Source organism: Dicentrarchus labrax, unplaced genomic scaffold, assembly GCF_905237075.1.
Source record: "Dicentrarchus labrax unplaced genomic scaffold, dlabrax2021, whole genome shotgun sequence".
In the NCBI taxonomy this organism is placed as follows: domain Eukaryota; kingdom Metazoa; phylum Chordata; class Actinopteri; family Moronidae; genus Dicentrarchus; species Dicentrarchus labrax.
The window spans coordinates 7,103,199-7,121,898 of record NW_026136716.1 but is presented as its reverse complement, the minus strand read 5'-3'; the positions used below and the strand labels follow the sequence as shown (position 1 = coordinate 7,121,898).

At 40.3% G+C, this 18,700-nt stretch overlaps 3 protein-coding genes across 4 annotated transcripts; 2 read left to right on the top strand and 1 right to left on the bottom strand.

Annotated features, from left to right (window-relative positions):
* Nucleotides 1-124: 124 nt before the first annotated feature.
* LOC127378984 (insulin receptor substrate 2-A-like) lies at nucleotides 125-6,126 on the bottom strand. 2 transcript variants are annotated; one of them, XM_051428411.1, is made up of 7 exons: nucleotides 6,058-6,126; nucleotides 5,571-5,644; nucleotides 3,512-4,007; nucleotides 3,073-3,307; nucleotides 2,291-2,540; nucleotides 1,529-2,201; nucleotides 125-813 (listed from the first exon to the last, which is right to left on the bottom strand). In XM_051428411.1, exons 3-7 carry the CDS (start codon nucleotides 3,991-3,993, stop codon nucleotides 420-422), a joined length of 2,034 nt encoding a protein of 677 aa, XP_051284371.1. In that variant the 5' UTR covers nucleotides 3,994-4,007; nucleotides 5,571-5,644; nucleotides 6,058-6,126; the 3' UTR covers nucleotides 125-419. The 2 variants fall into 2 exon arrangements, with proteins under 2 accessions (XP_051284371.1, XP_051284370.1); XM_051428410.1 differs by lacking the exon at nucleotides 6,058-6,126 and having other exon boundaries at nucleotides 5,571-6,030.
* A 145-nt stretch (nucleotides 6,127-6,271) lies between these two features.
* On the top strand, nucleotides 6,272-10,377 carry LOC127378986 (cytochrome P450 4F3). Its single transcript, XM_051428414.1, has 13 exons — nucleotides 6,272-6,580; nucleotides 6,970-7,114; nucleotides 7,236-7,289; nucleotides 7,589-7,716; nucleotides 7,822-7,943; nucleotides 8,027-8,173; nucleotides 8,574-8,688; nucleotides 8,796-8,862; nucleotides 9,076-9,205; nucleotides 9,346-9,479; nucleotides 9,745-9,809; nucleotides 9,898-9,980; nucleotides 10,052-10,377. The coding sequence occupies exons 1-13, from the start codon at nucleotides 6,377-6,379 to the stop codon at nucleotides 10,254-10,256; spliced, it is 1,599 nt and encodes a 532-aa protein (XP_051284374.1). The 5' UTR covers nucleotides 6,272-6,376; the 3' UTR covers nucleotides 10,257-10,377.
* Nucleotides 10,378-10,957: 580 nt separating this feature from the next.
* Nucleotides 10,958-18,139, top strand: LOC127378405 (CD48 antigen). The gene is made up of 11 exons (XM_051427224.1): nucleotides 10,958-11,223; nucleotides 11,834-11,980; nucleotides 12,132-12,257; nucleotides 12,354-12,517; nucleotides 13,539-13,632; nucleotides 13,718-13,834; nucleotides 15,589-15,609; nucleotides 16,083-16,103; nucleotides 16,379-16,405; nucleotides 16,497-16,556; nucleotides 16,668-18,139. The coding sequence occupies exons 1-11, from the start codon at nucleotides 11,145-11,147 to the stop codon at nucleotides 16,685-16,687; spliced, it is 876 nt and encodes a 291-aa protein (XP_051283184.1). The 5' UTR covers nucleotides 10,958-11,144; the 3' UTR covers nucleotides 16,688-18,139.
* The last annotated feature ends 561 nt before the right edge of the window (nucleotides 18,140-18,700 follow it).

Sequence of the window (18,700 nt, the reverse complement as noted above, 5' to 3'; positions counted from 1 at the left end):
CCTGTTTTCTGTAGCTCCATAATACTGACAGCTTTACAGTTGACTAAATATTCAAATTATGTGTGAAGGTGTTAAAATGAGCTGTATGAACTGTTGTCAATGAAAGGCGATAGACAAATGTGCATTCATGTGACTTTATTCTTTTCATTCTTTTATATAACAGTGGAGCAGTGTGGTTTAGACCAAAACCAAAGGCTTGATTCAATCCATACCAAAAACAGAAAAACACTGTCAACAAATAACATTATTTTTTAATCAAACATATCCTGTAGTGTTCAATGTAAGCTCCAGTTTCTGTCACAGCAAGTGTGATTAAAGTGCAACAGCAACAGTCACACTGAAATGTTGTGCACCAGAATAAATACGTAGCTCCTGTTCAGATTATTGATGTCAACAAAATAGTGAATTCTTACAAACAATCAGGATCTGTCCTCAGTCTGCAGACAAGAAGGCAGACACAGTGACAGTCGGTATCTTCTCACAGATTGGAGTCGCCTAGACCGGCCTGTATCAGAGTTTGGACTCGCCTGGACTGGCCTGGTACAGCCTGGCCAACTTCTGACAAAAGGAGTCACCATGTCAGAGCCATCACAGCTCCTCACAGGAGACGAGGTGGTTCTGGTCTGTGCTGGGAGTCGTCTCTGCTCCTGCCCTCCGTCATCATCTAGTCGGGTGGAGCAGCTGATGCTCGTCTGTGATTGGTCAGCGTCTGTTTCTGACAGTTGGACTGAGGTCACCAGCCAGTGTGGCCGACTGTGCTCATTGGTCACATGATATGACGGATGCAGAGGAGAGTAGCTGTCAGATGTGGAGCTACAAAAAGGACAGAAAGTTGGAATTTTACAAGTTTTATTCAAAAGCAAACTACATTGTGCAGAACCTTTCAACCTGTGTTATTAAGGGTTTACTTTTAATATTTCCCTCTACAAATGCAGTTTTCCTGTATTTAGTCCCCCTTCCTGTTGCAGTATTTTGTCATTTTGCAGCATACAACTAATGCACCAGCAATTCAGACAACAACTACAGTTATTCGGAGCCACAAGAGTAGTCAAGTCACTTTGAGCGAGTCCGAAATTGAATACATAAAAGTAATCCAAGTTGTTTTTAACTAGTTATGAAAGAGTCTCAGTTTACAGTAATACTGATGCTGAAACAGACAAGACCATCAGTAAGAAGATTGCCTATTTGTATATAGTTATTCTCAGCACTGTAATGTCTGCCACCGGCACAAACTGCATGAGAATGTCATTTGTCACAGAGAAGAGGGGAAAAGGCATCAATGCACAACAGATCATTTATCTTTTAAATTTGCACTTTTCCTTAGTGTGTTTTTCTGCAATGAACTACTGAAACTGGTGAACAACTACTGTAAATCCTCACATGTAGTTATCTTCACCACTTTTACCAAGACAACAGGTTAAGGTGGAAAAGTATTGAGTTTGCGTAAACTGGGCAACACAGAAAATAAAATCTCTATTATAAACCTATTTGAGAATTTATGGTAATTTTGTAAAAAAGTTAAACTCACCTGTTGAATGATGTCTGATGGGAGGAGACGGGGGAAGAGTTGGCTGGCCAGTCTCGTTTATGTGGGCTCATGGTCACATAGTCATCCTGAGGCAGCACAGATGAACTCGGGCTTACTTGTGGTGACATCATCATGTACCCCAGCCCCTCCTCCTCCTCCTCCTCCTCTTCTTCTTCCTCCTTCTTACCTGGCTCCCCTCCCTCCATCCCACAGGCTGCAACACTGCAGCGGCCCTCAGTCACAACGGCAGCTCTTCTGCAGTCAGTCTCCCTCCCTTTGTTCACTTGGGGATGATGGTCCTTCTTCATTTCCACGTAGCTGTTGGTCTCAGACACGGAGCTCTGATGGGATCTGACAGGGCTGAGATGTGAGGTGCAGCTCAGAGTGGATTCAGGCTCCATTTTGTCAGGCTTGCTGGGCTCTAGATGACATTGTGTTGGACTTGTGCTGGTCTGGATTTCAAGGTTTTTGGGGGGCAGGGCCAAGAGAGTACCAAGTGGTCTCACATTCACCAACTTGTCTCTGTATTTGGGTCTGCAGCGTTTTGAGGCCAGAAGGGTTTGAAGCTGATTGTGGTTGGAGGTCGGTGACCGGCTGAAGTCAGGAAGAGCTCGTAGTGCCCGTACTGTCTCGCGAACCACCTCATGAATGTGCTGGGCTACTGCTGGGTTTCCTGTACAGACCAGACATAAAGAGGAGGGGTCAGAGTCCTATGGTGAGGCAGTCATGAGTAAAATCAACACAGCTTTTATTCCTAATCACCTTGGTCTCTTGCTTCCATCCAGATCTCTCCAGGACCGTTTGGTGCCGACCTGCCAAGCTCCAAGAAGAACGAGCCGTCCAAGTGCCCGAAGCGACGAACGCTCAGCAACGGTATTGTAACCGACGGCAAGACACTGCACGCGCTTACTCTGACCAAGATGAGGGACGTAGCTGTGAGGCACAGCCGGCTCTCCCCCGCCAGGGACTTGGAACAGCCAAGACTTCTGGACTTCACCGTGACGGGCCAAACCTTAGACGGAGGTGAAGGGAGCAGGGGCAAAGTTCGAAGGGGAATATTTATATCTAATGTCTTTTTTTAATTGAAACTTAATTTTTATGTCCAATATTCTAACATATGTGATATTATCTTGTCTGGAAGTGTAAGTTGAGGTTTAACATGTAGCTGCAACTAAGGTCAGGTTGATTTTCTGTGACATTGGCAAAAAGCTAAATGTTTTGTCAAGTACAATGGATTCTCTTTTCCCTTCTGGGTGTTTTATTAGTTATTACAACGGATGTGTCATTTAAAGAAACCATCATACATAATAGTACCTTGATGAATATAATGGCAATCATATTACTCTTACTTGATTTGATGTTATTACTGACTCCGCTGTCAAGGCTACATCGTCTATATTGTGTATCAAATTGCATTGTTTGAAAAGTTGAAACCTTTTTGGACAATTTCCAATCAATAAAATCACTGAATTATATAAAAGGTCTAAACTTCAAGTTCTTAGTTTTAAATTCTCCGTATGAGACAAAAAGAAATCTGCTCAGACCTCTTTGAAGAACGCAGCAGGTGGCAAAGTGCAATACCCATCATCCTCTTCGTCAAACGCTTCTCCACCCTCTTCATCCATCAGTTTCTTGATGGCCAGATACCACTCTTCTTGCTCCCCCTGGTCCTCCACCACAAGCACCATGGTCTGATCCTTGGCATACAGCGCCACCATGTGGCCTTTCTTGGAACTGCCAACCCGGCTCACACCTAGACAGCACTGCAGGTAAATGACCCTGGGAAATAGAAACAGCACCAGATTGGTCAATTAAAAACTACCATGTAGGACTGTTTGTTTTTAATGGGTTTGATGTTTCAGGATATAAGCTTATAAAAAGGACTGTAAATTAAACTGACAACATCATTAATTAACATTTGGCTAATGCCTTAACATGAAGCTCCTTTAAAACCTTTAATTGGCTGAAGTTACTTTAACCAACCCTTGCTTGCTTGAGCCAAACAGCGCAGCTTTACCAGCACACTTCTCCATTGCTGTGAACTTCTCCTGGCTCTTGTACCACTCGAGTCGACTCGGCCCGGTGTGACTTCCTGCTCTGAGGACAAAATATCTCCTGTGGCTCCGCTCCAGCTTCCCCAGGTTACCTTGTTTCACCACATCGCTCTGCGGCCCAGAGGAGGTCATGAGGGCGCCGGCCAGAGGGACCAGAGGGTTTGAAGTCTGGCTGCTACAGTAGAGTTCCTCATAGAAACGAGATGGAGGACTCGACTGCATCCCAGCGTGATGGTCCCGGAAATCCTGGTCCTGCTCCATTTGACGATCAGTCCACCAGGGAGACTGCAGGGGTGATACAACTGGCAGCCATGTTTGGGGAGAGCTGACAGACGTTGGAGAGGAGCTGGAAACAGGTAGAGATCTCTTTTGGTTTGCACACCTGTTGTGCCCGTCTGCAGTTTCATCCATTTCAAGCTGAAAACCTGCCACATGCACACAGAGGGAGAGGAGTGAGGAACTAGATATTTCTGCCATGCTTTCAAAATACAGTTTACAAGTGAACAAGATTCTGAGCAGCTAAAAAGACTTAAATAACTTCTGCTCAATATGTTGTAAAGAAAATAAAGGAATTATTTAATTTCCAGAAATCTTATTACTAACTTATTTGCTACCAAAACCTAGGACAGATGCTTCGGCTCTTGGTGGGTGGTCGTCTGTCTCGACCAGTTGGGGTGTGAGAGAGAGAGAGAGAGAGAGAGAGAGAGAGAGAGAGAGCGAGAGACAGACAGACAGACGCACAGCAACAACAGTATTGGCAATGGCAATCTAGCAATATAACATCAGTATAGGCAGACAGCATGTACACACAGCACTGAGCACACTTTTAAGAGCTTTATAGACCAGCAGCAAAATTAACTGAAAATCACAGCGATGTTTTCAATTTGTTGGGTCCTAGTTGCAATGGCAACCACTGAGATTTAAGGATATCCATGCAGAGCTTCTCTGTTTTATGAAGGCTCTAATCTCCCAGGTCTCCTGAACTACTCATCATACCTGATGCACTTGCTTTCGGTTCCAAAACCTGAGTGAAGACTTTGTGCAACATTTTACAGAAACTTCTTAGTAAAAATAAACACTACTGTGGAGGTACTTTGATTTTACAGATAGGCAACCAAAAAAAAAGCCACAAGCTAATGTTTTGTTTTTTATATCCAACATCCACTTTACAGCTTAGGTCGCTACTTCTTCCTCCTGGACTTCCTCATATAGCTGTCAAATCTCACTCAGGTAAGTGTTCTGAAACTTGCCAGCAGTCCAAATTCATCAGTTTATTAAAGTGTTGCCAGATCATGTTTAAAGATTGTGAAACATAACAACATAAATAAAGTATGTATTGCTGGTAAAACCAAGAATACCCTATGATTTGACAAGCCAATGACACATTTTTACTTTGTTTCGTCTGTATTTTCCCATTTTTGTAGCATCAAACTTCAATATTACTGCTTTGAAGTTGTCTCTCCTTTACAACGCCAATATTAAAATACACAATAACGATTTTCAACCACACTTTATGAAAATAAATCCAAGTGTGATTATATTAAAGTGGAGATTTTGGGGTTATTGTTAAAAACAAGTGACAGCTGACTTGGTGCACGAATAGCCCCAAACATAAGAATAAATCATACATTAATGAATGCCAGTCTAAAAAGTAAGAAAGTAAGTTTTTTTTTTTTAATTGGGAACAATTTAGAAACACTGTTTATCATCCAAAAGACAAACATTAGACTATATTATATCACTGTTGTTGGACTGTTTCCTGGCATTTTGTAAACAATTAATTGAATTATTTATTAATGAAATAAATAGATAAGACTGATTAATCAATAGGCAACTTAAATTAATTAATTTTAATTATGAACGGTAAACATGGAGGTGGGGAAGCTTCCACACTGGCTAATTGAAATAAAGTTAATTAGTTAGCTGTCTAACTTAGTTAGCAAGGTTGTGTTTTCCCACACAGACAAAAACATTTAATTAAAACTCACCTGAAAAATCTCACTCAGGTATAAACATTACACCTGGAAACACGCAGTATCGCCTGCTCGTCATTTCTCGCTGCCTGCAGAAGTCAAACAATAATTTACTGATTTAAAGCTGTTTTCCTGACGCTCCTGTTGTTAGCCACAGCCCGTTTGTCAACACAGGTGTATCCGGTGCCAATCAGTGTGGCCTTCAGGCGCCCCTCGTAAAACCCAACACTGAATTAAAGAAAAGTTGGCCATGTCGTTTATTTATGTTCTTGGAAGGACATAAAAATATCTGGCGAACTTTTTTTCCATTTTTGTAGGAACATTAATAGTCCATTCCTATCAATAACAAACAAAGACCCAAGAAAAATAAACTACAAACAGAAGCAAAGCAAGATAACGAAGATAAATTAAGTAAATGAGTAAATCAAATCATAAAATTTAAAGGGTCTAAGTTCCCACATTACTTCTTAGAATTGAATAAATCAAAGAAATTGAGACATACATTCAGCTCAGCTTCAAAGAAAGAAAGTTAAGTCTGATATTACTCAACACAGTTTTTTTACTTTAACTTCTCTGCTCAGCATAATACAGTGTCAGGCGAAGAAGTGTAAAATGAGATTATTCTAACAGACAAAGGAAGTGGTGTCTCTCATAATGGTTGCAGCAGTTGTTCCTGTTGAAATAACCGGGTGGAACAGTTTGGTTTCTGCATATTTCAACATTAACAACTTGTGAGTCATTGTGAACTGTCACAGCAGGCTAACCGTCGAGCAACCTGGACCTCTGGATTCCCATTAATCTCACTCTTTTTCTGTCTCAGGATGCCTCTCCTCCAGGGTGTCCTCTCTCACATCCTCAGCTGGACAGGCCTCTGTCAGGTCCTGTTTGTGGTCTGGACATTACTGGGAGCTGTGGTTGTAGTGTGGACGGCGAAGCTGCTGGTGCGACACGTCTGGTACACACACAGGCTGTCCTGCTTCAGCAAACCACATGCAAACTCCTGGCTTTTTGGCCACCTGGGCCAGGTAGGTACACACACTGAGGCTGCTAAAACACACATGCATTTGCAGTCTTATCAGTTTTCAGGTAATGATATTTACCCTCATTTGTGTACACATCAGGAGATCTAACGGCACATTTCTCAGAGTGATACAGGATGTGCTCAGTGTTGCATATTATTATTTGCCACACTGAGCACAGTGTAATTATTATTACAAAATATCCTCTTGATAAATTTCCTTTAAAAAGTTGTATGAGAATTCAGCAAAGCAGTGAATGGTAAACCAACCAAAAACTCACTTCACTCACCTTTTAATTTAGAGTTAACTCCCCTTTATGGGACTGCTTTAAACATAAGGTATACTGTGTATTGTGATGTTTTGTTTAAAAAAAACTACTAATATTTGTGCCTCAGATGCAGAGCACAGAAGAAGGCCTCCAGCATGTGGATGAGTTGGTGCAGACGTACAAGCACTCTTGCAGCTGGTTCCTCGGCCCTTTCTACCACCTGGTCAGACTCTTCCACCCGGACTACGTCAAACCTCTGCTAATGGCACCTGGTAGGGTAACGCCCGTCAGTCAGAATACAGTAAAAGTGACATTGTTTTCACACCAGTGGGAGTGTTAGTGGAGCTTCATTTAATGTGTAATGTGTCTCCCTCACTCCTCCCCTCCATGCAGCCAGCATTACAGTAAAAGATGAGCTCATCTATGGCCATCTACGTCCATGGCTTGGTGAGTCCGATATCTCGTGTTGCTCAGCTTTGGTTCCATGTTTCATAACACTTAGGAATAGGTCAAAGCAGTTGTTTAATGTCAAAAACATGTGTGGGAGTCTTTTCTGTTCCTTTTGCTTATGGATAGTCAACATAGAGTACTGAAGGTTTTTCAGGTTTCCCATCATTAAATAAAACAGCTGTTTTATATCGTTGACTGTAAATTAACCAGAATAAAGTCGGATAACTGTGATTCCAAGTACTGATTACAATTCACTGTCATCCTCACCTCCAAACTTTCTCCCTCTCACCTCCCAGGACAGAGTCTGTTGCTAAGCAACGGGGAGGAGTGGTCTCGCAAGAGACGGCTGCTGACTCCAGCTTTTCATTTTGATATTCTGAGGAACTACGTTGCCATATTTAACACCTCAACTAACACCATGCATGTAAGACATTATTATGTTTTTAGATTTGATCAGAGGGTCATTTTAGGCTCAGGCACAATGGCAGACTGTACAATAGTTAAACATGACTGATTTTCTGTCTTTCAGGACAAGTGGCGCCACCATTTGGCAGTAGGCACCACTAATCTAGAGATGTTTGACCACATCACTCTGATGACACTGGACAGTTTACTGAAATGTGCCTTTAGCTACAACAGCAACTGCCAGCAGTGAGCATCTTCACCACTTTCCACAAATACAGTATATTCTGCTTCTGTTGTTCCTCCATTTCCTGAAACTGTTCTGTCTCCAGGTCCACCAGTGAGTATGTGTCAGCCATAGTGGAGCTGAGTGACCTGATAATAGATCGCCGCCAAAAGATTTTACACCACTGGGACTGGATTTACTGGAAAACTAAGCAGGGGAAACGATTCAAAAAGGCCTTAAGCATTGTGCACAGGTACAGCCTGACCTTTATGTACCAGCGTTGCACAAATCACACAGGAACCTTCAAGTCTGATGACACAGTTTAACCTCAAAAATCTGCTGCTGTAATATATCTTATGCAATTCTATGTCATTCTGCTGTCTATTGAATCACATATCTTATTGTAACATTTTTGTAAAGTATTTTATTTTACGGCATTATACTGTATCATATAGAAAGATAAATCATCATAATGTATCAAATAGGAACCTTACATGTTATAGGTATCAGAAAGCACCATATTACATTGTGTTGTATCATGTTGTATCTTATAATGTTCTGTAGTTAAGTGTAATTTTGTATAGTCATACTGTATAAAGTAATATAATTGTATAACATTGTATGATATTGTGGTAATTGTATGGTGCTTGCAGGTTTACCAGAGAGGTGGTTCAGAAGCGCCGTGCCCTGATCAGCCAACAGAGGGAGACAGAAACCACAGCACCACAGAAAAAGAAAGACTTTGTGGACATTATACTGCTTTCAAGGGTAGGAGAGAAGAAGAAATGAGCATTAATGAATGAGAAATGGAGATGGACAGAGGGGAAAGATGAGGTGGAGGGACAGTGCATTAATGTAGCTCTGTATTATTGCAGGATGAGGATGGACAGGGTCTAACAGATGAGGAGATACAGGCTGAGGCCAACACCTTCATGTTCGCAGGTGAGACACTTTAAAGCATGACTGTGGAACTTTCTTCTACAAGGGACAGTTGCCTTAAACTTAAATCAAAAGCTGAGCCCCAATTAAACGCTCCCTATTTCGAGTCCCTTTTACAGGCCGGGGGTGGTTAAATGTGCTGACAAATAAAAGCAGGTCTCAATTAGATGCTGGCATAAACAATATTTTCTCTTCCCATATTGTTGTTTTCCACAGGTCATGACACAACAGCCAGTGCGATCTGCTGGACGCTGTATAATTTAGCACGCCACGACCAATATCAGGAGAAATGCAGGCAGGAAGTGATGGAGCTGATGGAAGGACGAGACAGACATGAAATAGAGTGGTCAGAAAACACACACACAACCTGAATCACTGGACATTGGATAGTAATTCAGTAAAAATGCTTAGTAAGGGGTGGAAAACTCATCCACACACCAGAAACCCTGCAGTGTAAATATACATGTGTTTGGTTTTTTTTTCAAGGGAGGATCTGTCTAACCTTCCCTTCACCACCATGTGCATCAGAGAGTCTCTCAGGCTGCACTCTCCTGTGCAGGCTGTAACAAGGAAGTACACCCAGGACATGACACTGCCAGGGGATTGTACAGTGCCAAAGGGTGAGAGAAACAGACTCATTGGGTATTTTAAAAAGATTTTAGAGGTTTAAAAAAAGCTGTGTCTTGTGTTTTTTTATTCATATTCTTGCATGTCAGTGACCCATTTTAGACCACATACAGTAATGCATCTGACAAAGAATCTTAGGGACAGCCATGAGCCAACCTCAACCAGGAAGTGAAACGCCTGATCAGCTAGTTGGTCAGGTTATGATAACCTTTAGAGCAGTGAACATGAACCCTTCTTAAAGTAGTTGTTCTTTCCAAGGTGCCATCTGTTTGGTCAGTATTTATGGAACACACCACAACCCGACTGTTTGGACAAACCCACATGTAAGAAATGAAAAAGAAGAATCTTATTTTTCTTTTTACTTTGGCACAATTTTTTCATGTTTGACGTGTGTGATTTACTGTCTTTTAGGAGTTTCACCCTCTGCGTTTTGACCCTACAAACAAAAAGGGGCTGGCTGCTCATGCGTTCATCCCCTTTTCCTCAGGCCCCAGGTACTGCATCCTCATTACAGATTAACATTTAATGTAAATAAGATCTAATAGGAACACGTATGTGTTCACAGGAACTGCATTGGTCAGAAGTTCGCCCTGGCAGAGCTTCGAGTCGTGGTGGCTTTGACTCTGCTCAGGTTTCGTCTGACCCTGGGGGTGAACCCCGAAGTCGGGCCCAGCTCTGGGGAAGTTCGCCGTCTCCCCCAGCTTGTCCTGCGTGCAGAGGGAGGCATGTGGCTGCAGGTGGAGCCTCTGACCCCGGACAAGGATGAATGATCCAACAAAGGAAAAAAATTGATTTATGCTTACTGTATTGTTTCTAAATGCATTTGTTTTCTACAAAGCAATTTGTACAATGATTCTTTTATTATCACATTAAAATGATTGACTTAGAAAATTGTTGACTATTCTTACTGTATTATATTTGTTTAAATAAATCAGCAGCAGCACAGCTAACTAAAGAGTTAAAAAAAAACACTTCTGTCTGTAGCAGAGACAGTCTGCAGATAAACAGTCTGCGATAAGAAGTTACTGCATGTGGTTTGATTTAATGAATCTTAATGACACATGATGCATTTACTGCAGGCCTATTCATACATTAGGAAGAATAATGCAGCTTCAAATGGCTTGGTGGGTTGTTTGTCATTTATAGATTAGCTGTAATTACAAAATGTAGCCTTCTTATCTCAGACAGTGCTATTAAATAAAGTGCTGTTTGGAGATTGTATGGCTGCAGTAACGACCTCTGGACACTAGGGGCCGGAAGAGTGCCGTTTTGAGTTGTGTACATGTGAAGATTTATTATTAATTGAATTATTTTCAGTTCACTTTTCTAGAGGTAATTAGTGATTTGGTTCGTTAGTTTCACATCTATAGTGAGTGTTGAGCAGTTTTAAGCACATTTATAAATAGTATACAATAATATAATATCGTTTTTTTCCCCAATAAAAGCCAAGCCCACTTCCGTATGACGACAGGCTCATTGGAGGCTGTTGCTGTTGATGTTGAGCTTTAACTTTCACTTTCAGCTTCATGCAGGTTTTCTCTCTCCTTCACCCTTAACCTTAACTATTGTTACAGCTAGCATACCTATGTTAACCTATAATGTTTCTTGCGTTTAAGTAGCGTTATTTCTCCTCGTTTTTGACCGTTTAAGAGCTGGAGATGTTGCCGTCTGTGACATCCATGATGATAGTGGTCGGTTGTCTGTGTGTTTTACTGGCCTTTGTGTTCGCAGACTCCGGTAAGTGCAGTGCTTCTTGTTGGTAGCTGACTTGTTTTATTACAGTTAAGAGTATATCTTTTTTGTGTGGATTAAATGGGTTTACATTTGCGTGTTGTGTCGCAGGATTGTAGTTTTCCATATTGGCCCCACCCAGTGTAAACCAGCATGTGTGTGTCTGTACAGTAGACTTCAAAGTTGCTGTCAATAAGATAAAGTGCATGAGGCCTGCAATATGAGACCTCATATTTACTAAAGTAGAGTAGATTGTAGCAGGATGCAACAGAATTGAGATGTTCTTAATGGAAAAATATCAGTATACACAGAGCAGTTATGAATACGGTAACAAAAAATGTAGTGAGTAAAAGGTACTATATTACCTTATGAAATGTAGAGTAGAAGTATGAAGTGACATAAGATGAAAATACTCAAGTAAAAGTACCTCAGATTTATATTAAGTACAGTCCGGAAATATATATTTCATATCATATTTCTATCAGTCTCCTGGGCTGGTAGTACAGCACTAGTTTGAGTAAAACACCACTTATAGGACGTGAAAGTGATTTAAACAATAACCAACTGCTAAACTAGAAAGATAATCAGCACACTGAGCTTCTTTTTGTCCTTGCAGAGAAAACCGTGTACAAGAAGGTTGGCGATGAAGTTGTCCTCAATCCTGATACTACCATTGTGCCCACCAGCATCTTGTGGAAAAAACTGCCTGACATCGCCATTGAGTGGGATGGAGAGAGTGTTGAGGCTTTTCGCGAGTTCAAAGGTATATTGAGTCGAGTGTAGCTCAGCTGTTTTGGTGTCTGAGATCAAATATGAGGGGTTTTAAGGGGAGTTAAATTATTGATTTTAATTCTTTGTGGGCTGAAGACTTGTGTTGTAAAGCTAACACCATCCATGTTGATGTTTGTTTAAAGGCCGTAGTAGCCTGAACATTTCAAACGGAGAGATGACAATCACAAGACTTACTCGAGAGGACAGTGGACACTACATACCGGAAATCAACAGCGTGGTCTCCAGTGCAACTCATCTCATCGTCATCTGTAAGTGGATGAACACACAGTGTGTTGTGAGGTTGTGAGTGGATTGGTTTCGATCAGACTAAAATATTTCTCTTGTTTTTCCTCCAATAACAACAGCTCCCGTTCCTACACCCACCATTATTAAATCCTGTGATGGCAGTGAGTCCAGATGCACTTTGACCTGTGATGGAAACACTACAGATGCTGTACCCGTCACCTACAAGTGGAAATCAGATGACAAAGTGTTGACAGGTTCATCTAAGGACCAACACATTGCAAAGGTGTTGTAGTCTCTAATGTAATGCCACAGTTCATCAGTTCTTACAACAATATATGTATTTTTTGTCTCTTTCATTCGGAAATCAAACTAATATCTTGAACTGAACCATTGAGTTTCTACTGCTTTTTACTCTGAAGTGTTCATGAACATGCTCATTACAAGAATCCTCACATTGCAGAATATTGCAGCCAACCATCAAACACTAATGTTGTCATAATATTGAGTAACCTGGTAATGTCATAGAAAGAGTTTAAAACAGAAGAAGCTTCTGTGAAATTGAATTATTCTCAAACACATTGACATTGAGTAACTAAACATTTTCCTATTTAACTATGAGTCATTAGGTTAAAGCCAATAGTCAACTCGTCGTTGCACATTTATGATATTAATTTAAATATTTAGATACGTACATATATCTATATTTTATCAGCCACCTGTTAAATGCTAACAGCAAATGCGATAATGACTCTGAATGAGTTGGAACAACCGGCGAGGAGACTGAACATTTTATTTATTTATTTCAACACAGTGTAACACACATTCTTGCTGTTCCAAACACCGAATAAATAACTTCCAACTTTACAAAATCAAATACTCGACAGATGATTTATAACGTTAACAGTTATTTACAAATTAACTCTGCAGCCCTACAAACTGCAGCTCACTGTATGTGAGTCTCATTGAGAAGTGAAATACAGAAACACAGTTTCAGTGGCCTCCTTAGAGGGCTGACTGTCGTGACTTTAGCCGTGATAAAGGGAAATGGTTTGGTAGACACACTGTAAAGACGTGGGGAGCATAAACAAGGATATTTAAGGAGTTGGAGGAATTCGTTGGGAAAATCTAAAGAATATCTGCTACAGAAAAATGATATAATCTAACATCTGTGGGAAACCAGAACAATGTTTTTCAGGCTGATTTTTCTCTTTTCATTCTCACTTGGTTGTTGGGACATCTGAACATGCTGAAGGTGTAAAAACTGTGTATAACTGTTTGGGAATACTGTTTCTCTCTGCTCCTAGGAGGACAGTTCAGATATAAAAGAGTTCAGCTGCGAGCTGGAAAATCCAGTCAGTCAGGAGAGCAGCCAACCCATCCCCAACCCTTTCTTTACAAGTGAGTTATTACTTATTAAAACACAAAATGTCCTGCGGTGTGTAATACACTGTAAAACCCACTTATTGCTGCTGTTCTCATTTAGCAATAGAAGCTGACAGTATAGTACCAGGAAATCTGAAGATTTCCACAGGACTCACAGTCCTCATCACTATGCTGACAGCTGTGCTGCTGCTGGTTTTCATTCACAGATGGATCGGAGGTAAGAACTCACAAATTATAACTCTATTTATCAAGACAAAACACCATGGCACACAACCGTTTGTCACAATTTGTTCCTTACTTACTAGACCATTTTGAATCTTGGTCCACTTTTTGTGTGTGTGTGTGTGTGTGTGTGTGTGTGTGTCCGTTCAAAAGTTTGGGGTCACTTAGAAATGTCCTTATTTTTGAAAGAAAAGCACTTTTTTTTTTCAATGAAGATAACATTAAATTAATCAGAAATACAGTCTAGACATTGTTAATGTGGTAAATGACTATTCTAGCTGGAAACGGCTGATTTTTAATGGAATATCGACATAGGTGTACAGAGGCCCATTTCCAGCAACCATCACTCCTGTGTTCTAATGGTACATTGTGTTAGCTAATCATGTTAAAAGGCTAATTGATGATTACAAAACCCTTGTGCAATTATGTTAGCACAGCTGAAAACTGTTGTGCTGATTAGAGAGCTATAAAACTGGCCTTCCATTGAGCTAGTTGAGTATCTGGAGCATCAGCATTTGTGGGTTCGATTATACTCTCAAAATGGCCAGAAAAAGAGAACTTTCTTCTGAAACTCGACAGTCTGTTCTTGTTCTGAGAAATGAAGCCTATTCCATGCGAGAAATTGCCAAGACACTGAAGATTTCCTACAACGGTGTGTACTACTCCCTTCAAAGCACAGCACAAACGGGCTCTAACCAGAATAGAAAGAGAAGTGGGAGGCCCCGGTGCACAACTAAGCAAGAGGACAAGTACATTAGAGTCTCTAGTTTGAGAAATAGACGCCTCACATGTCCTCAACTGGCAGCTTTATTAAATGGTACCTGCAAAAAGCCAGTCTCAACGTCCACAGTGATGAGGCGACTCCGGGATGCTGGCCTTCTAGGCAGAGTGGCAAAGAAAAAGCCATATCTGAGACTGGCCAATAAAAGGAAAAGATTAAGATTGGCAAAAGAACAGACATTGGACAGAGGAAGATTGGAAAAAAGTGTTATGGACAGAAGAATCTAAGTTTGAGGTGTTTGGATCACACAGAAGAACATTTGTGAGACGCAGAACAAGTGAACAGATGCTGGAGGAGTGCCTGACACCATCTCTCAAGCATGGTGGAGGTAATGTGATGGTCTGGGGCTGCTTTGGTGCTGTTAAAGTGGAAGATTTGTACAAGGTAAAAGGGATTTTGAATAAGGAAGGCTATCACTCCATTTTGCAACGCCATGCCATACCCCGTGGACAGCGCTTGATTGGAGCTAATTTCCTCCTACAACCTACTGGTATTCTGTCTGTAATGGAGTGGCCAGCGCAGTCACCAGATCTCAACCCTATTGAGCTGTTGTGGGAGCAGCTTGACCGTATGGTACGTAAGAAGTGGCCATAAAGCCAATCCAGCTTGTGGGCGGTGCTTCAGGAAGCGTGGGGTGAAATTTCTTCAGATTACCTCAACAAATTGACAGCTAGAATGCCAAAGGTCTGCAAGGCTGTAATTGCTGCAAATGGAGAATTCTTTGACGAAAGCAAAGTTTGAAGGACAAAATTATTATTTCAAATAAAAATCATTATTTCTAACCTCGTCAATGTCTTGACCATATTTTCTATTCATTTTGCAACTCATTTGATGAATAAAAGTGAGTTTTCATGGAAAACATGAAATTGTCTGGGTGACCCCAAACTTTTTCAATTTGTCTGTTTTTTATTAGTCTTATAATGTTGAGTCTAGTATTACATTTTAATGATTCTGTTGGTTTCCTCTAGGAATGTGGTTCTTCCAAAAAGGTAAGAAGTCTTATAAAGCAATGAAGAGCTCCATATCTAAAAATAAATCACAGGTGCTGGTGGCAGACTGCAGCACGCACATAAAAAGATAGGATTCAGTCTTCTCAGTGTTTTTCTCCTGTACTACATCACACCACAACTTCATGTTTCATCTAAAAACACAAAAGTTGGAGTTTAACAAGTTTATGTCCAATCTCTAGGGGTGGTTGGAAGAGCATTCTGGGAAATGTAGGATATTACAGCATGGAGTATGTTAGAATTTGGGACAGAGATCAGAGATTGGTAACATTTTACATTGTAACATTTAAATTTAGAATTGCTGTCAAAGGTTACTCAGGCATGTATATAAATTCTCTTTTGCAGTTATTCCATATTTAAACCGTTACGTTACATTTTATTTCATTTATATTAGGCAAACAGTTATAAACACAGACTTTCTTAACATATTATCTGCTGTTATTCTCTCCCTGCAGAATCCATGCCATGGGAAGCAGGTCAGTAACTAAACTTACCTACATCATTTAACATTAATTAGTCAGTATTTTGCCAAAGATTGTGATGCATGTTGTGATGTTTTTAGGCTTTTTTCTGAAAAGTGAAAATTGAAAACAAAGTTGTGATTTTGTTTTTGTATAATTTATTAAAAATCAAAGGCAGCTAGTTCCAGTGAGAATGAAATTACTGGTAGTTATGTGACGTTTTACAATAACAGACTTCTTCCGCTCTGTATTTGCCACTAATGTTTCTGTCCTGTTGTCCACCACTGCAGACTTCTGGAGGAAGCAGGAGAGAGAACGTAAGTCTCAGCTACAGTCTGTGTTCTGTATATTTTTTCTAACCTTTTATTACACTGAAATGACATCCAAATGTGCTTATCATTAATCCAGCGAGAGAGGCTGCTCAGTCTAATGGAACCAGTGCTCGTCCAGAGAAGGAACAAATGGACGGTAAGATGCAACTAAAAGCTTGTCTCCAATGTCTAATATCTGATGGTTTTTAAGATTACGGCTCATGTTAAACCTCCAACCTGTACCGTATTTCCTTTTGTCATTTGGCAGAGGAAACACCAATGACATAGGCAGCCAGACTACAACAAGTCAGGACCTATCTGGTGAAACAAGACGATCCAAGAAGTTCCAGAGTGAGGCTAAAATGGTTCAGGAAATCCAGAAATGCTCATGTACTTAAGAATTGGTGTGTCCTGTGAACACATATTATTGAAAATCCCTTACCAGTAGTGCCAGTTCCAGTGCTACACATCTAAATTTAATGGTAAAGCAAAAAGTGAGAGTGAAATTATCTTAAAGCTACTTTCAAAAAGTCATTAGTGATATTTTTTTATGGCTTTTGAAGCCACAAACATGTGTATCAAGGCATGTTCAAGACTCATCCTCGCTCATCTTTTACTCTATATAAGACTGGACTGTTTCTCATTTTAAACTGAATATATTTAAAATACACTAAGAGGGGAAATATTAAAGATACCTAGCCTGAATTGAAATTAGACCAAACACTACAGTGCAGAGATAAATAGCCCGAGAAAAGGAAATAAAAACACAGACAAAAGCTTTTAGACTTGGAGCAGATCTTATGTCTTTCTGAGGTAACGAGGCTCCTCACAGTTTAGACAAAACCAGGAAATCCTGCAATGTGTGCTTTCCTGTCCGTACCTGGTCCCGCGAGCTCATTAAACCACCGAGTGAGGATGATTTGTGATGTGAGGCACGTCTGGTGTGGATTCCTGCAGCCTCACAATGTTAGAGAAGAGCTTGGACCGTGTGGGGAGGAATTGGACGGAGAGCAGAGGGGAAAAAGGGAAGCCATTGTCTGGTTTGGGCTGCCAGCTCAACCAACAAACAAGGCATTGTACAGTCCTTTCCTGCCGACTCCTCAGCAACAGTTTGTGTGTGCATGTGGCAAATATGTGAACAAAATATTGTTCAACCTCAAACAAAGTCAATCAGCTATTTTTTTCTGTTATCATTTCACTGACCTTATATAACTCTTCTTTACTTACTTGTATTTTAGGGTGGTTTCTGCATTTAACTGTAAATTCTGAATGATTGTGGCTTTCCGATGCACTATGTGTACATGCAATATATGTGTGTTTTAAAATAGATGACAGGTTTGTTTTTGCACTTAACTCTTATAAAATACAATACAGCTGAAAGTATTAGGCTTTTGATCTCAAGAGTGCCACCTTTAAAGGTCGAATCATCCTTTGTTATATACAGTTTCACATTAATGAAATTATTTGTGAAACTGCTCTTTAAAATGCAAAGCAGCACTTCTTCTTAATCAAAAGCATTAGTCAAGGATGAGTTGTAGCACCGCAACATTTTTAAATTGTTCCAGACACTCCAAAGAACTTTTTTTGTTTTAAACAAAAGGCACTGACTTATTAATACCCTGTTAGCCTAGTGTCTATTGTTGTCTGTTATTAGTTTGAAGATATAAAGAATGTTGGATGTGTAAATTAAATAAAGTGTTTTTATACGTGCTGTATTTAATAAAACCAACTGAATATGAACCCTGAAATGAAACTCGTTTGTAAATCTACACATCAATCAATCTCGTTTTTTCATTTACATGTCTTTAGTCTGGTTTCTTTCCAACAGTAAGTTAAAGGAATAAATGAGGCACTTCTAGTTGTTGTCCAAAGTTGAACCACTTGAGGGCAGCAAGTTGACACATTTCCCTGAGTCATGTTTGCTGCAGGTTTTAAAACTCAACGCTGACTTTGTGTTGGTACATACATATATATTCTGATTGCAAAAGCATTGTTTATTGTATTTTGTTTGTGTAACAACTATCAGATTCTGAGTAGTCTTGTAGATTTGTCATGTTTTATGTGTCATTATATGTGCATGTTACTTTTTTAGTCGCACCAGGCAGGTAGAGGCCACCTGAGTGCTCTTTGTGAGAGCTTTTCTCACTTCCTTCTAGATGCTGGCTGGTAAAGGCAGTTGCAACCTTTTGTATCAACTAGCAGGAAAATATCCCTTAAAAAAATGTCAGTTTTCCATTTGCTAGCTCCGAGTACAGGCTGTTTTAATATACTTTAAAATAGCACACTTGCATAAGCAACATT

What these genes read in the sequence shown, in the direction of transcription:
- LOC127378984 (XM_051428411.1), bottom strand. Translation starts at nt 3,993, where the DNA reads ATGGATGAAACTGCAGACGGGCACAACAGGTGTGCAAACCAAAAGAGA. An exon ending in GATGGAAGCAAGAGACCAAG is followed by an intron (nt 2,202 to 2,290) that starts GTGATTAGGAAT and finishes TGGTCTGTACAG; the next exon opens with GAAACCCAGCAGTAGCCCAG. An exon ending in CATCAGACATCATTCAACAG is followed by an intron (nt 814 to 1,528) that starts GTGAGTTTAACT and finishes TCCTTTTTGTAG; the next exon opens with CTCCACATCTGACAGCTACT.
- LOC127378986 (XM_051428414.1), top strand. Translation starts at nt 6,377, where the DNA reads ATGCCTCTCCTCCAGGGTGTCCTCTCTCACATCCTCAGCTGGACAGGC. An exon ending in TTTTTGGCCACCTGGGCCAG is followed by an intron (nt 6,581 to 6,969) that starts GTAGGTACACAC and finishes TTTGTGCCTCAG; the next exon opens with ATGCAGAGCACAGAAGAAGG. An exon ending in ACCTCTGCTAATGGCACCTG is followed by an intron (nt 7,115 to 7,235) that starts GTAGGGTAACGC and finishes CCCTCCATGCAG; the next exon opens with CCAGCATTACAGTAAAAGAT.
- LOC127378405 (XM_051427224.1), top strand. Translation starts at nt 11,145, where the DNA reads ATGTTGCCGTCTGTGACATCCATGATGATAGTGGTCGGTTGTCTGTGT. An exon ending in AACTCATCTCATCGTCATCT is followed by an intron (nt 12,258 to 12,353) that starts GTAAGTGGATGA and finishes CAATAACAACAG; the next exon opens with CTCCCGTTCCTACACCCACC. An exon ending in AGAGAAGGAACAAATGGACG is followed by an intron (nt 16,557 to 16,667) that starts GTAAGATGCAAC and finishes GTCATTTGGCAG; the next exon opens with AGGAAACACCAATGACATAG.